Source organism: Artemia franciscana, unplaced genomic scaffold (assembly GCF_032884065.1).
Source record: "Artemia franciscana unplaced genomic scaffold, ASM3288406v1 Scaffold_1298, whole genome shotgun sequence".
NCBI lineage: Eukaryota > Metazoa > Arthropoda > Branchiopoda > Anostraca > Artemiidae > Artemia > Artemia franciscana.
Genome location: NW_027062785.1, coordinates 176,799 through 194,701, shown reverse-complemented (window position 1 = coordinate 194,701; position 17,903 = coordinate 176,799). Strand labels below are relative to the sequence as shown.

Below are 17,903 nucleotides of genomic sequence, written 5' to 3'. Positions count from 1 at the left end.
GTTTTGTCATTGCTAAGGAAATTGGAGCTTATCCTTTGCCCCTTTCTATGTGGTGACGTTAGAAAGTCGGCCTACGGCAAAATAAACAACTTTTGAACTAAGACAGATAGAATTTTTTCGACGGCAATCGATAGCTCTTGACGAGTCTCTCAAAGTATAAGTCATCCGTTTTTTGGTACAAAAACTCCTTCAAGAGATGTACTAGTTTGAAAGTATCAAGGGGTTGACAACTTCAGTAGTAGGGTACACACCGAAACCAAAAATAGGCCGATACCAATTGTGAGACAAGTAGAGGACTTGTAAGCAATAGTCGGCTTTTAGACCATAATCATCTTCGGCAATAAGGGGTTTGCAACTTGGGCTAGTTGGTGTACCTATTATTTGTTTCCGGTGAATTTTCGCAAGACCAATTTGGTTCCAGTGGTAAGACATGCAGGGGACTTGTAAGTAATAATCGTCTGTTAGGCTACAATCATCTTCAGTGAAGAGGGGTTTGCAACTTATGCTAGTTGATGTAGCCTACCCATACTCACTGTAACCTAGAATTAAGTGTTTACGCAACGGGTACAAACGATAACGTAAAACAATGAAAAGTGCTGAGGGGCTTATAAATTTCGCTAGTTGGTGTACCCATACTCACTGTAACATAGAATTAAGTGTTTACGCAACGGGTGCAAACGATAACGTAAAACAATGAGGCAGTTTCGTAATAATTAAAAGAGTTTCGTCTATGGTATTTTGATCCTGAAAAGTACGGATAGCTTTATAATACCAACTAGATTATATAAGATGTTGTTCCAAGTCTTGATCCGTCAGGATGTCTACGATTGAAAATGATAAAGCGTAACTGGCTGCAAAGTCAATTTAGTCCCTTCTTTTGGTATTATAGCTCGTGATGAGCTGACCAAAGTATTTGTCATCCTTTTTTTAGCATAAAAATTCCTTCATGAGATATACCAGTTTGAGAATTTCAAGGGGTTGACAACTTCAGTAGTAAGGTACACACTGAAACCAAAAATAGGCCGATACCAATTGTGAGACATGTAGGGGACTTGTAAGGAAACGTCAGCTGTTAGCTCATAATCATCTTCGGCAATGAGGGGTTGGCAAATTTTGCTATTTGGTGAACCTATTATTTGTTTCCAGTGTATTTGATGTTAAGACCGAGTTGGTTCCAGTGGTAAGACATGTAGGGGACTTGTAAGTAATAATCATCTGTTAGGCTACAATCATCTTCATTGAAGAGGCGTTTGTATCTTTTGCTAGTTGGTGTAGCCTACCCGTACTCACTGTAACCTAGAATTAAGTGTTTACGCAACGGGTAATAACGATAACGTAAAACAACTAGGCAGTTTCGTAATAATTAATAGAGTGTCATCTATTGTATTTTGATCCTGAAAAGTTACGGATAGCTTTATAATGCCAACTAGATCATATAAGACACTGTTTTAAGTTTTCATCCGTCACGATATCTACGATTGATAAGGATAACGTTCAACTGGCTGCAAAGTGAATTTTGTCCTTCTTTCGGTATTATCGATAGCTTGTGATATGTCATGGTAGTTTCTTCATAATTCATAGTGTCATTTATAATATTTTGATCCTGAAAATTACAGATAGCTTTATAATACCAACTGATTCTATAAGATATTGCTCTAAGCTTTCATCCGTCACGATGTCTACGATTGAAAAGGATAAAGTTCAACTGGCTGCAAATTCAATTTAATCCCTTCTTTCGATATTCTATTGTTATTGTTATTTTTTTCAACGCTGAGGAATAGCCTTTGATCATGTAATTACTGCTCAAGCTCTTCTTTGAACATGATATTTTAAAAGCTTCGATAGGCTGACAACTTTAGCGTTTAACCGATAGCAAAGAAACAAAACAAAGTGTTGCTCTCGCAACACTTTATTCGGCGAAACCGGACAAATTTTGCCGCAATACTTCACGTTGCCCAGGCAGCGTAGGTCTAGTTAATTGTTTGATTTATATGAGGTGATCTCTTCTGGCAAAGTTTGCACAAGACCAGAAAACACCCGACGACGGAACGTTGACCTTAACTTATACATGTTTGGAAGGTCATGGTGTGAATTTACGAATATTTCACAGCTTAAGGGTATATCTGTGATATAATTTTTTTCCTGAGATTGCATGAAAGGATGCAAAATCGTGGAATAGAGTTCAAAATACAAAGTATGAGTCGCTCAACATCAAGTTGCACAATGAACATAAGACAAATAAAGTTAACATTCTGATAAGACGAAAATCTATAAATATGAATTTTTGTGAAACTTTGAATGTGGCTCTCAGTTACTAGCATACAGTCCGAATTTTAATTATTACAATTTTTAGCATCACTGGAAAATGGGAGGATACATGCTGCTCAATTTTCGAAGGAAATTAGGAGTTACAACTCTAGCTTACCCCATTTTAAACGAGCAGGGGAAGATAATGTACATAGAGGAATGTACTTAGTTTTGTATAGAAGATTAATAAATAATAATAATTAATTTTTGACCCGCTACAAAAAATCAAAGCGGAGTATCAATAAAAGAAACAAAACAAACACTACACAAAACAGAAAAAACTAGAAACTAAAACAAACGAGTAAGGCCTCTGTCGGCGGGCAGATACTTATAAGTAGACTGGGGTATTTTGTCAGCAAGCTTCGTGAGCTTCGACCCAATATCCGGGAAACTATAAATAGATATGAGGCTCCTATTCCTATACCATGGAGGCAGATACAATAGAAAACGGGAAAACCGGAAATAATAAGAACGAATTGAACTGATAAAGCGATGAAAAAATTAAAATAAAGAAAATCGAGCTTTTTGCCTGTAATACCAGTTAGGCTGGTATTAAGCAGCAACTGGCTTATTAAGCAGCTGGTATTAAGCAGCAACTGGCTGGTATTAAGCAGCAACTGGTAAAAAGCAGCAACTGGCTTTTTGCCAGTTGCTTGTTAAATGTCCAGTTAGGTGAAAACTTCATCCAAGCCTAAGCCATATTGATGTATCTTGGCCTCCATATTGGAGTCACATCTTTGTGCGACTTAACAACTTTTAAAGCAATTTTTGTCAGTGATCATAGGCAACACAATAGGAAACAGCGCTGCCTAAATAAAGAGTAATTTGGACATAAGGAATTTTCAACAAGGGTACTTTGTATAGAAGGTGTTGACGTAGAAACTTGAAATCGGCTCATTCAATTGGTAATTGCAACGTTTAGGGCCCATTTTAATAGTCAAAAGTGATTGGAGGGTGGTCAACCCTCCCGCATCTATTATTTCTCTAAATACATCTAATCAAAATTTTGAGATATCCATTTTTGTTCGGCGTAGTTCAAATGTCCAGTAATTATGTCTTTGAAAATGACACCCCCACAGTCGTCTAGGCAAGGGATGCAAGTTATTCTCCAGGGGGCATGTAGGAGTTTTGTGGAAAGGATGGTCGTATTAAAAAAAAATTCTGAGAGAGCTTATTGGATTGAAAATCAGAAGTTCTAGTGCCATTTTTAAGAGTCAAAGTGATCAAATGACATATAGCCCCCCCCCCTTCGTGGCCTATTTTCCCCAAATAATCCGATAGAGATTTTCAGATAGTCATTTTGTTCAAAATACTCCGTAAAATAAAACTCCAGGGTCGACACAACTGGGGGCAAGATTTGTAAGCCATGCCCTAGTGGCATATGAGATTTTTATTGAAAAGATGGCGGCGTGAACTTTAGAGGTGACTTATTTGATTGGAAATTTAAAGTTTAGTTCTCTTTCAAGAGTAAAAAGCGATTTAGGGCAGCTAATCTGAGGTCCCTAAATCTGGGTCCTATAATCTCAGGTCCTAAAAAGGGGTCCCTGACACCCTTTTTCCCAAAACGTGTCTGATCAAAATTGTGAGAAAGCTATTTTGTTCACAATAGTCCAAAGAGCATATAACAATACCTTCAAGGTGGAAACGACCCTCCATGTTTATATGTTTATTATCCGGGTTTATAAGTTAATCCCTGGGACACATAAGGTATTCATGGAACGGAGAGTCACGTAAACTTTGGATTGGAGGGGGCCTACTTGATTGAAAGTTGGAAGATCTAGGGCCGTTTTTAAGAGTCAAAAGTGAATTAAGGGCAACCAGCCCTTCCCCCACAAGCCTATCATTCCCCAAAAAAACATCCGATCAAAATTTTAAGAGAGCTATTGTAGAAAGGTCCAGCAATTGTGTCTTTGGGGATGTCAACCTCCCCACAGTCCTCAGGGCAAGGGCTGTAAGTTAGGCAATTCATTCAATTTTATACATAGTATATGTTTCTGAGAAAGCTATACACGTTTGAACTTTACTTTCCAGTATGAGGAAGGGCATTCAGGTGACGCTTTCAGAGAACGCTGAGAAGAGTATTGAACTAAATCTAAACTTGTTGTGTGGATGTTGATTGTCAAAAGAGTGTAATCCATGAATGACTGGGTATTTTAATTTGGAACTTTCAGGAAATGATAGGGGAGATGATCAAAAAGAGGATACTTGCACACTGCCAAAGCAACTACACCTACCACCACTACTACTGCTACTACTACCCCACTACCCTATTTAAAATATTGAGGGGAAAATTTTAACTACATCAAAACACGTTATGTGTATGCAGATTGTCAAAAGAGTTTGACCCATGAATGACTGAATATTCTAATTTGAAACTTTCAGGAAATGATAAGGAAGATGATCAAAAAGAGAATACCTGCATGGTTTTGAGTTTGACTCGGTGATTTATTCTAATTTCTGTTTGTCTTGTTTCAATTATTTATGACAGTGATTAGCGGTAGTTTCACCCTTGGAAGATTATTTGACTTTATTTCTGCTCAGTTTTGGTTTAACGGAGCGATTTACTTTTTTTTTGAAAAACCTGTTTTGTGAAAAAAAATTTAATTAATTTTAGGAAAGGGCATGGTCTTTTAGTTGGACTAAAGACTATATTGAATCATTTTATCCAACCTAGGGCTTACAATGCATTTGTTGTCCCGCATTTACTGGTCCCTGCGCTAAATGCAAAATTTTCAGTTTGGCTGCCTCTATAGACTAGTAATAACTATTTGCATTCTCTAAATGGAGTTGTTAGTCTTTTGTTTTTGATCCAAAAAATAAACTAGAAGCACTGGAAGTGGTTTACTGCTAAAATCACCTTCAAAATAGTTATTATATATGTTATTTTTGGTAATTTTCCTAATGAATGTACTAGTTGAAAATAAGTGAAAAGAGCAATAAAAAAATATAATGCGAATAAGTAACAAAAAGTACAAAAAGTAATAAAATCAACAGAATAACTAAAGAAAGGCAGGATAAGATGCTATGAAGCCACGTACGGAAAGAGGAGTTAGAACCTCTTGCTTCTGTTTTTTGACATTCCGACAGTTTTGACTCCTTTCCATTAAATCAATTTCAATTCAGCCTAGCAATCTCAATTTAAAACATGCTTAAATTTCTTTATAATAATTTGAACATTCTGGTATTGGGCTTATTGCATTTGGTTGTATTTGGGTACTTGACAATGGCAATTTCTTAAAAAAAACAAAAAAAAACAACTTGCATATCCCGGCCTCAACATGGTAACAAGTTCAAGCTTAGAATCAAGCTAGGCAGTTCTGCAATTTTAGGGGGAAAGGAGGATCCAGCTCAAAACAACTTACCATTTTGTTATAAATAACAAGCATATGAAGGACAGTGTTGCCATTAGTATCTTGTCTGTTTGGGTCTGCTCCTTTAGCAAGAATGAGACGATAACATTCTTCTTGCCCTAAACATGCAGCAAAGCTAAGCGGATATTCACCCCAGTACACATAACTAGAAGACAAAAAGAGATATATTTAACGGCAAAAGTTTTAAGCGAAAGTACATTATGGATAGCATATAATTTAAACTATGGCAAAAGAACCGGAAGAATATTTTTGCTCAGACAGAAACACAATTTGGTACTTATTAAATATCCCGACCAGACTCAAGAATTGAAGTTAGGTTAATCATAAAGAGATATTTTGGAATATGATGAAAATATAATACTAGCTAGTAACAAAATTATGGAAACTACAACAAAGCATTTTGGAAAGCAGGCCACCCAGAATGCATTATATTAAATTCTATCTAGGCCGTATCTAGGAGCGTTGGGGAGTTTGAACCCCCCCCCCCCAATTTTTTGTCTGACTCGTAAAAATATAACAAAAATGAATATAAACATGTTTTTGATATGTTTTTTAAAAAATTTGTAATCCCCCAGAAAAAAAATCCTTTTCACACCCCCCCCCCCCAAATAAAAGATCCTAGATAAGACCATGTACCTAACCTAATCAAAATACCAGCTCTGTATATTAAGTCTTTAATTAAAACATACCTACATAGAAGTTCATCTCACTGAAATTAAGCCGACTATCTTCGAATTGAAACAGAAAAACCGGTTTTAAACAGTTCAAATAGATGAAATTTCTTGAGTCCGGTCAGGATATTCAACCAGTACCGAATTATGTCCTTGCATTCCATGATTTTCTGTTATAGTCCATATTTTTTTTTACTACAGTATTACATTTTCGTCAAAATTTAGTATATTTCAGTATGATTAACATAACGTCACTTCTCGAGCCTGGTTGTGATATTTAACAAGTACCCATAACACGAGAAATGCTTATTTCTAAAGAAATGTCATGCAGGCCTTTAACCAAAAGATATTCCAAAGAGTTTGAGGAACTGGTTAGAGAGTTTGACAATAATGGAACAAAGACTTTACTTGTTAAAAAACATTATGTCCTTTAGAGTTATTTGCCAATCGTTGGTTTTGGTTAGCGACTCGCCTTTGGTTGTTAGCTATTTGGTTTTAATTGTTCAAGTTTTTGCTTTTATTGAATTTTATTCATCTTCTAATATTTTTTTTAGTTAGACTTTATTGGTTTGTTTTTTTCACGTTAACTCTTCGCGTGTTTTTGTCCTTTGATCTTTTTTGTTATTTTCTTTAATTTTTTTTTTTGTTCGCGCTGAAGAATAGATGGTTGTACTCCCGAAATATTCATTTTGTTTTCAGCATTTTCGTTTAGCGTAAAACAACATTGTTGATTATTCTTCTTTATATTTTAGTGGGCCAGTGGGGTTTAACAAATCAAAACAAAAACAAAAAAAACACAGCGACAAAATATTTTAGATCTTTATACCGGCTTGGTATCAAACAGTTCGTGGTAACGAACTGTAGTAAGGAGCAACCCAGCTCAGTAGTGACCAAAAGTCTAAAGAATGGAATTTTTATAACAATAGCTATACAAAAGAGTTGCATTTTAATGCTAATTTTAAAAATTTAAGTTAAATCAAGTTTAGTCTTACCCATAAAAAGTTACGAGCCTGAGAAAATTTGACTTATTTTAGAAAATAGGGGGAAATAACCCTTAAAAGTCATATAATCTTAACAAAAATCACACCGTCAGATTCAGCGTATCAGAAAAACCTATTGTAGAAGTTTCAAGCTCCTATATACAAAAATGTGGAATTTTCTATTTTTTGCCAGGAGGCTGATCACGGATGCGTTTTTATTTGTTTCTTTGTTTGTTTTTTTCCCAGGGGTAATCGTATCGACCAAGTGATCCTAGAATCTTGCAAGAGGGCTCATTCTAACGGAAATGAAAAGTTTTAGTGCCCTTTTTGAGTGACCAAAAAAATTGGAGGGCACCTAGGCCCCCTACTACGCCAATTATTTTCCCAAAGTCACCAGATCAAAATTCAAAAATAGCCATTTTATTCAGCGTAGTCAAGAAACCTTACAACTATGTCATTGGGGATGACTTACTCCCCCACAGTCCCCTTGAGAGGGGCCACAAGTTACAAACTTTGACCAGTGTTTACATATAGTAATGGTTATTTGGAAGTGCACAGACGTTTTCAGGGGGATTTTTAGGTTGGGATGGGGAGGGGTGGAGAAGAGGGGGATATGCTGGGGGAAATTTCCTTGGAGGAATTTTTCACGGGCGAAGAAAAGTTTCATGAAGGGAGCGCAGGATTTTCTAGCATTATTTAAAAAAAAACAATGAAAAAATAAATATAAAAAAGTTTTTTCAACTGAAAGAAAGGAGAAGCATTAAAACTTAAAACGAACAGAAATTATTACACGTATGATGGGCTCACCTCCTCCTAATACCTCGATCTTTACGCTAAAGTATTTTTAGTAATTTCAACTATTTATTCTACGGCTTTTGTGAATCAGGGGTCATTCTTAAGAAATTGGGACAAAATTTAAGCTTTAGTGTAATGAGCGAGGTACTGAGGAAGGGGTGAACCCCTTCATATACGTAATAAAAACTTGATAATACCGAAATTCGTTACGTCAGCTAATTTGTAAGTTACGTATATCTTTTACTAATAAAAACATTCGTAAAAAAATTAAAAGTTCTAGTTGCCCTTTTAAGTAACCAAAAATTCGGAGGGCAACTAGGCCTCCTCCCTCACTCCTTTTTTTCTCAAAATCATTCGATCAAAACTATGAGATAGTCATTTAGGGGAAAAAATATACAAATTTCGTTTTTATTCATCTGTGGAGAGCCAAAATCAAAACATGCATTTATTCAAAAACGTTCAGAAATTAAATAAAAAAAAACAAGTTTTTTAACGGAAAGTAAGGAGCGACATTAAAACTTAAAACGAACAGAAATTACTTCGCATAGGAAAGGGGATGCTTCCTCATCAACGCCCCGCTCTTTACGCTAAAGTTTGTTATTGTTTTAAAAAGTAGAGATAAGAGAAAGAGTCAAACTTAAGCGTAAAGAGTGGGGCGTTTATGAGCGGGGCGTCTTTGTACAGAATATATTTTTTTGTAGACCTGATTAATCCCTTCGGGATTTATCTCCATTTTGTTTCTTCATTTACATAGTACTTCATTTATTTTTTTCTATTCTTTCTTCCCTAAAGCTCTTTTGCCTCCATATAATCATTTTAAGATCAAAGCTACGTAAAACTTTTATTTCAATTTTCACAGCAGGAAGCCCTTGGGCATCCCGTAGATAAGCCGATTAGGAATTATATTATCCATAAAAGAGTTACTTGATGATAATACTATTCAAGTATTACTTGATCCCACCAATAGCAGTAGATATTTTTGCAGATCATATAAATTTATTTCCTAAGGTCTGGAGCCATAAATGCCAACATAGGGCGTATATACCAACAGTGTGGCATGACAATATTTTGGTCGGTCATGGGCAGGGCGTTCACTCTTCAGCTGACTTAACTTTAAGGCCTTAATTCTGAAGAGAAAAAATCATGTGAATGATGTAACATTCATATTAAGTTAAAGAGCAAAAAAGATAAATTATTGCATTTACATCATACATTGTATAAAAGATGTAATATTTAGAATTTTTTTTTCGCATAAAATATGCCCAGAGGACAACCCAAAAAAAGACAAGTAAATAGGCTTTTAAGCTTGCCTCAGGTGTATACAAAATGAACATCGAATTTTGAACAACAAAATTTAACTATCATGAGGGGCATCAGGGTTCCAGTTATACCTAGGTGGGACATGGCTCAAAATCGTTTGGGAGCCACTGGTCTAGAGTGACTATTAAACTCTTTAGTCTTTTTGAAGTGGTTACCTTAGCGGAATCCTTTGGAACACCATTGCGAAGTCTGTGATTAATTTATTGCTCAAAAACATGGGAATTACTTTCATATTTGATTTTGCTCAAAAAAGTGGATGTAAGGCTCTGGTGCTTTTTGGTTTTGACTGCTAGTTCAAGTCTATATAGTGATGCGTAATACAACGATGCGTACAATGTAAATAATCTTACACTTTTCTTACACTTTTTCCAAAGCCTATATCCTTTTCAATTTTATATTTTACTAGCTGTTGGGGTGGCGCTTCGCCCCACCCCAACACCTAGTTGTTGGGGGCGCTTGTGGAGGCCCTTCGCCCCCCAAGCCCCCCCGCAAGCGTAAGTCGTTACGTGCCATATTAGTTACGCGCCATTGTAGTAGTATCCCTGCGTCCCACTTGTGAATATATATATATATATATATATATATATATATATATATATATATATATATATATATATATATATATATATATATATATATATATATATATATATATATATATATATATATATATATATATATACATACACATATATACATATATATATATATATATATATATATATATATATATATATATATATATATATATATGTATATATGTGTATATATATATATATATATATATATATATATATATATATATATATATATATATATATATATATATATATATATATATGTATATATATGTATATATATATATATATAAATATATATATATATATAATATATATATATATATATATATATATATATATATATATATATATATATATATATATATACATATATATACATATATATATATATATATATATATATATATATATATATATATATATATATATATATATATATATATGTATATATATGTATATATATATATATATATATATATATATATATATATATATATATATATATATATATATATATATATATATATATATATATATATATATATATATATATATATATATATATATATATATATATATATATATATATATATATATATATATATATATATATATATGTATATATGTTCTCGGTAATATTTCGTTTATTTAACCTTTTTGTTTTTGCTATCCCATTACAGTAGAGTGAAGGTACTTTGCTCCATTTTTGGTTGATAAGAAGGTTGTATAGGGTCAACCAGAGACTGTAATGGAAACAATATGTGAAAAAAGCCTGAGCCGACAGAAGTTTTACAATCTATTTTCTTTGCTTTTTATTCAAATTGGAACTAGCTTCCAAAACTGGCTCTAGTGTGCGGGGCCTGTGTTAAAGTTGTAGCCAGGATGGAATAAAAAATGGTGATTATTTCACTTAAAGGCATCTTTTGGTGGCAATGAGCTTCGTATTTGCTGCAGTTGATCTGAGATGAATTGGCTCCAATATTAAAGTTCATTTTCCTGAGTCAACCCTCCAATTAACAGCTCTGTAGCTTGGACTACAATTTATTCCAGTGAAACTTGACTCAGACTCAAATCTCACTTATTAACAACCAACCAAATTAACTACTGCTAAACCCACTTGAAGCTTAGCCTATGTTGGCATTACTTTCTTCATTCCTATACTTTGTTTCACATCTTCGGCATCAGATTCTACCTTTTAGCTGTATTCCACCTGTCTTTCTGGAACACACATTTTGCGGTAGTTTAGTCATTTTCAGCTTAGACATTGTAATCAATATTAGGTTTTAGTTTTCAAGTAATATATTCTGTTGTAGTTATTATTTAATTTAGTTAGACTTAGAAGGTTTTGTTGTTTTATAACAATATTGTTTTGCTTGTTACCCCAGGGGGAGTCTTACTAATCCCAGAGAGTCAAATACCAAGCGAAATTATCCCTGCACACTATGTTGCGCGATAAATCTGAACTGAATTCTTTGAGTTCACCCAAATAAACAAGAAAACAAAATCATTCTGACAAACATAGGTTCAGTTTAAACAAAAGGATCCAAATAATTGTTGCACACAATTGCAGGGATGAATGACATGGGTTTGAGGAGGATGATTATTAAAAGGGTATAGGTTTACCTAACACTGCTGCAAACATAAAGTAGTGGCCTTTAGCCCGTTTCTTAAGCGTTATCTATCTTATATATATAAAAATAAGTTGTTTGTGTGTTGTGTGTTGACTGACGACATGCATGTTTGTCGACTGACGTCATTATAAGGATTAAGCATTATGCCGTCATGAAGTTGTTTGTCGACTCACGTCATGTTTGTCGACTGACGAAATTACAGACCGGGACACCGGGACACAGGGAATATAAATGACGACCGGGACACTCTAAGAGAAATTACAGACTGGGGCACCGGGACACAAATAACGACCGGGACACAGGGAATATAAATGCCGCCCGGAAACAGGGACACAACTACAACGGAGACGCCGGGAGGCACAGGGGGGGATATATAAATGACGACCGGGACAAGGGAATGTTTGATTAGCAATCACCATCAACAAAGCTCAAGGGCAATTATTAGAATATTGAGGTATAGATCTGAATAGACAACCGGAACACAAATGACGACCGGGACACAGGAAATATAAATGAGGACCGGGACACTCAAAGAGAAATTAAAGACCAGGACACAAATGACGACCGGGACACCGGGACACAGGGAATATAAATGACGACCGGGACACTCAAAGAGAAATTACAGACTGGGACACCGGGACAGAAATGACGACCGGGACACAGGGAATATAAATTACGACCGGGACACAGGGACACAACTACTACTAGGACGCCGGGGGCACAGGGGGGATATATAAATGACGACGGAGACACAGGGGATGTTCGATTAGCAATCACTATCAACAAAGCTCAAGGGCAATCATTAGAATAATGAAGTATTGTTTTTCCCAAAGGACAATTATATGTTGCATGTTCAAGAGTCGGTAAACCTGACTATCTATTTATATGCAGAGACAATGGGACAGCGAAGAATGCTGTATATTCGCAAGTTTTATGTATTTAAAAACATATATATATATATATATATATATATATATATATATATATATATATATATATATATATATATATATATATATATATATTATATATATATATATATATATATATATATATATATATATATATATATATATATATATATATATATATATATATATATATATATATATATATATATATAAATAAGTTGTCTGTGTGTGTGTGTATGTCGAGTGACGTCATGTTTGTGTGTCGACTGACGTCATGTTTGTCGACTGACGTCATTATAAGGATTGAGCTGTATGCGTCATGAAGTTGTTTGTCGACTGACGTCATGTTTGTCAACTGATGAAATTACATACCGGTGCACCGGGACACAAATGACGACCGTGACACAGGGAATATAAATGACGACCGGGAATCTCAAAGAGAAATTACAGACTGGGACACCCGGACACAAATCACGACCGGGACACAGGGAATATAAATGACGACCGGGACATAGGGACAAAACTACAATGGGGACGTCGGGGGCACAGGCGGGATATATAAATGACGACCCGGATACACGGATTGTTCGAATAGAAATTACAGACCGGGACACAAATGCCGACCGGGACACCGGGACACAGGGAATATAAATGACGACCGGGACAATCAAAGAGAAATTACAAACTGGGATACCGGAACACAACTGATGACTGGGACACAGGGAATATAAATGACGACCGGGACACAGGGATACATCATTAGAATAATGAGGTATATATCTGAATACGGATTGTTTTTCCCATGGACAATTATATGTTGTATGTTCAAGAGTCAGTAAACCTGACAATCTATTTATATGCGCAGACAATGGGACAGCGAAGAATGTTGTATATTCGCATGTTTTACCTATTTAAAAACATCTGCTGCTGATAGAGAAAGTCAAAAAAGAAAGCGTGCCGAGGAATCAAAAGAACAGCAAGGAAACAGCTACTTCGGCTTGAATACATTCGTTTTGAGCAGCTTCCTCGGGTGTTGCCATTGTAGGTTCTTCAGTCATTTTACAATTAGAAATTTCTCTTTCAACGGTCTTCTTAAAATTAAAAATTTGTCTTTGAATGATATTCTTAAATACCTGTGTCCTGGTCGTCATTTATATTCCCTGTGTCCTGGTCGTCATTTGTGTCCCGGTATCCCAGTCTGTAATTTCTCTTTGAGTGTCCCGGTCGTTATTTATATTCCCTCTGTCCCGGTCGTCATTTGTGTCCCGGTCTGTAATTTCTCTTTGAGTGTTTTTTCTTTTTAGTATTTTTTAGTTTTTTACATTTTTTCTTTTTTCAGTTTTCTTTTTCTTCTTTATTTTTCAGCTTCACTATGAAATACATATCGCCGAACCTTTGTTTTTTTAACTAAAATCTGGTAGGCATTGATGACCTTATCCAAGTCAAAATCCCAAACCCAATCATCATCGCTATCATTTTCAGTTTTGATATGTTTTGACTCTCGCTGTCCAGGTGGATCTTCATCTAACTGCACGGTTTTGCGTTCTTTAGCCTCAAGCCTGTTTCCTTGCTGTTCTTTTGATTCCTCGGCACGCTTTCTTTTCTGACTTTCTCTATCAGCAGCAAGTTTTTTGGCATAGACTCTTTGAGCATCTTCATCGGCTTTTACCATTGTAAGTTCATCAGTCATTTTAAACTTAAACATTAATAAATTTCTACGTGAACATATATGTCTTAAATATCTTTAATGACGTCACCGTCATAGCAAAAATGACGACAACTAACTTCATGACGTCAGTCGACACAGAAACATGACGTCACCTGACAGACAGATCCACAGACAGACATCTTATTTTTATATAGATAGAAGATAGATAGATATACATATATATATATATATATATATATATATATATATATATATATATATATATCTTCTATATATATTAAAATAAGTTGTTCGTGGGTTATGTCTGTCTGTCTCTCCACATATGACGTCTGAATTATTTCATCATATACCAATTCAAAAACGAAAGTATACAAGCTGATGTAGCTGAGTTGGTAACGCTGTATGTTCGAGGTTCTAGGTTCGAGAGGTTCCACGTTCAAACCTTACAAAAACTACAAAAAAAAAACAAAAAAAACTGGGACACCAGGACACAAATGATGACCGGGACACAAGGAATATAAATGCTATTTATATGCACAGAACGTTGTACATTCGCATGTTTTACGTAGTTAAAAATATATATTTATATCTATCTCTATTCACAGGTGGGACACAGGGACACAGCTACAATGGCGCGTAACTAATATGGCGCGTAACGACTTACGCGCGCCGGGGGGCTTGGGGGGGGGGCGCGAAACGCCCCACCAAATAGGTGTTGGGGTGGCGCGAAGCGCCACCCCAACAGCTAGTATATATATATATATATATATATATATGTCCTAGCTGCTGGGGTGGCGCTCCGTGCCACCCCAACACCTAGTTGGTGGGGGCGCTTCGCGCCCCCTCAAGCCCCCCGCGCGCTTAAGTCGTTACGCGCCATATTAGTTACGCGCCATTGTAGTTGTGTCCCTGTGTACCACCTATGAATATAGATAGATTTATACATGGGTTTTTAACTACGTAAAATTTGCGAATATACAACATTCTTGGCCTTCCCATTGTCTGTGCATATACCAAGCCTTATGTACTTATAATGACCTCATATGCAAACGCTCTTTTTAAAAACAAACAAACATGCATACACACAACTCGTTTTTATATAGATAGATAAATAGATAGATACAATACAAATTAACTGCGTAAAACTTGCGAATATACAACATTCATCGCTGTCCAATTGTCGCTGCATATAAATAGATTGTCAGGTTTACCGACCCTCGAAAATGCAACGTACAACTGTCCATGGGAAAAACAATCAGTATTAAGATCTATACCACACTTTTCTAATGATTGACCTTGAGCTTTGTTGATTGTGATTGCAAATGCTAATCGAATTGGGAATTGCAATCTTTTAAATTGAAAAGACAGATCCGTTGGAATCATGGGAATGCGAGGAATAAGAACAGCCTCACCCACAAAAGGCCCTGTCAATATTGTGGCCTCTATTACGTTTTCCATTTTTTTTTTTTTTACGGCGAGTCGCGTGCCATTGCAAAGCTTTGGTGGGTTGATATTTCTTAACAGTATTATTGGTACGCCTATTTTTAGTTGTAGCACGTGTGGTGGAAACCCTGAAAGATCCACGGAATTTAAAAATTCAGATGGATAATTAACCGCCTCATTTGGTTCCAAAACTGTGTCGACTGACTTGTAAAGGACTGCCTGGTCTCGAATCTTGGTTAAAACAATATTGTTGATTTCGTGGACGTCTATATTTTTGGGTGCAAGAATCGCTCTTTCACTTAGCCATTTATTATTTTTATAATTGTTTAGAATATTCGGAAATACTTTTTCAATCAATTCATTTTTGGACGTCACTAAATTACAGAATTCAGCAGGTAGTTGTATACGTCCTGAAATTGAGTCTACTGGGAGCTTTCCGTTTCCAATTGCCAGCAATTGATCTGAAAATGTTTGACCAGAGTCATCGCTTAGCAATCGGACAAGGATATTTGTAGTTAATTTTAATGTTTTTACGTGTGCCCATAAATTAGAATTTTTCAGGCAAGCATTCATTTCGTCTGCAGGGGTTGATCTAGGTATTATAGGTAATGTTTGCCTGAAATCTCCCGCAAAGCCAGAATCAGTTTTACCACAAACGTTTTACCAGTACCTCCTGGCGCATCCAAAAAGAAAATTTCTCCAACGTTGTTATCGACACAATGCATTATCGTATCATAAATGTCTTTTTGTTCCGACGTTAACTCAGAAATGTTATTTTGTACATACGACAATAGATCACTCGTACTGTACCTTTGTTCACGATCCAATTCTACACATGTCGAAACAGCAGCGGTACGATTAGGTGAAGGCATTCCCAAATCCTGAAGAGGTTTGTTTGCCATACATACGCACAAATCTTCTATAATAACTAAAGCATAGTTATAAATTTCAGATGTAAAATCAAAAGTCATATCTTGTGTCTCTAACTGTTTTCGATGGAGTATATCTTCGGACATTTTCGATTTATATTTTCCCCATAACTCTCTAGGAGCTGAAGGAGGGCAAGTTGTTAGAATGATTCCAAACAATGCACGAATTAGACTTGGAGTTGACGTTTCGCACGCGTCATTGATGTAGTTATCCCAGCGTTGGTCATTCTCCAATAAATTCAGAGCTTGGCATGCACTACGGTAAGTTTCATGTATAGTACCGTTTACAGTTCTCAAACACTCAAAGGACGTCGGACCGGGTACATTCACCAAAAGCAGGCGTAGAAAGAAGCATTCATGTTGATTGGGGTGAACGGTGTAGAGTCTTCCTATCATGGTATCTTTGAAGATGGTAGGTTGGCCGTCGACTGACTTACCCTGTTTTCGACGTTCAAATACTTTATTTTTAGTATTCCACGTGCAATACGAAGGCACTTCAGTATACAGCAGTTTTTTTGCAAAAGAATCATTTTTGCATAGCGAAAAGAAAGCAGTTAACTTTGTATCCGGTGGATTCAGGGCTCTTTGTTGCACGTTGGATTCCAAAAAATAAACATGTTGACCATTCTGTAAATGTACCGCTAAGTGAACAACAGCTGGACTACGTTCATGTATCGGGAATGAAAGAATTCGCCAAACAGCTTCATTACTGCTTATGTATCTTCCAGCCTGATATTTTACGATTTCGTCGATATCTTTGATTTCGGGCTGCAAGCCAAAAACTGCCATGTCACTGCCTTTGTTGAAGTATTTACATATGTATTTGATTGCCTTTATGGAGTTACAGTATTCAACGTTTATGTGTGCATTAAATGTTTTTGATAATACTGGGGAATATGGAACAACCCACTCGTTATCTACTTCGATGGTGGTACCGTTACGCTTCTTTATTAGTGCTGTTTTACCGCCATCTTCAGTAGATTTTCTTCTATATTGTGGGTAACCATCATTGCCAGTAACTCAGTTGGGTACTAAAAGTCGAAAATATTGCTTTGTGCAGCTTCCTTTGGCCATGCATGGTGAATTTTCGTTCAGTGCACTGCAAGGCCCATGTATCAAATTTTTTTACAACAATATCATATAACCCCTTATCGACATTTTCATCAGGTATTTCAGCAGAAATCACATCATCAATTTCGTTAGAAGTAATTTTATAATGTAGCCAGACGCTGTTGTTGTGATTCCTCGGCACGCTTTCTTTTCTTACTTTCTCTATCAGCCGCAAGCCTGTTTTC

General features: G+C 35.7%; 1 protein-coding gene across 1 annotated transcript in view; it reads right to left on the bottom strand.

The window, feature by feature from the left end:
* Nucleotides 1–17,903, bottom strand: part of LOC136042443 (transient receptor potential cation channel subfamily V member 6-like) — a gene marked incomplete at both ends in the record, with an annotated part of 179,332 nt that overhangs the window by 10,112 nt on the left and 151,317 nt on the right. The window contains one exon of the mRNA XM_065727408.1: nucleotides 5,670–5,823. Coding sequence (XP_065583480.1) covers nucleotides 5,670–5,823 — 154 coding nt within the window. The remainder of the gene's footprint in view (nucleotides 1–5,669; nucleotides 5,824–17,903) is intronic.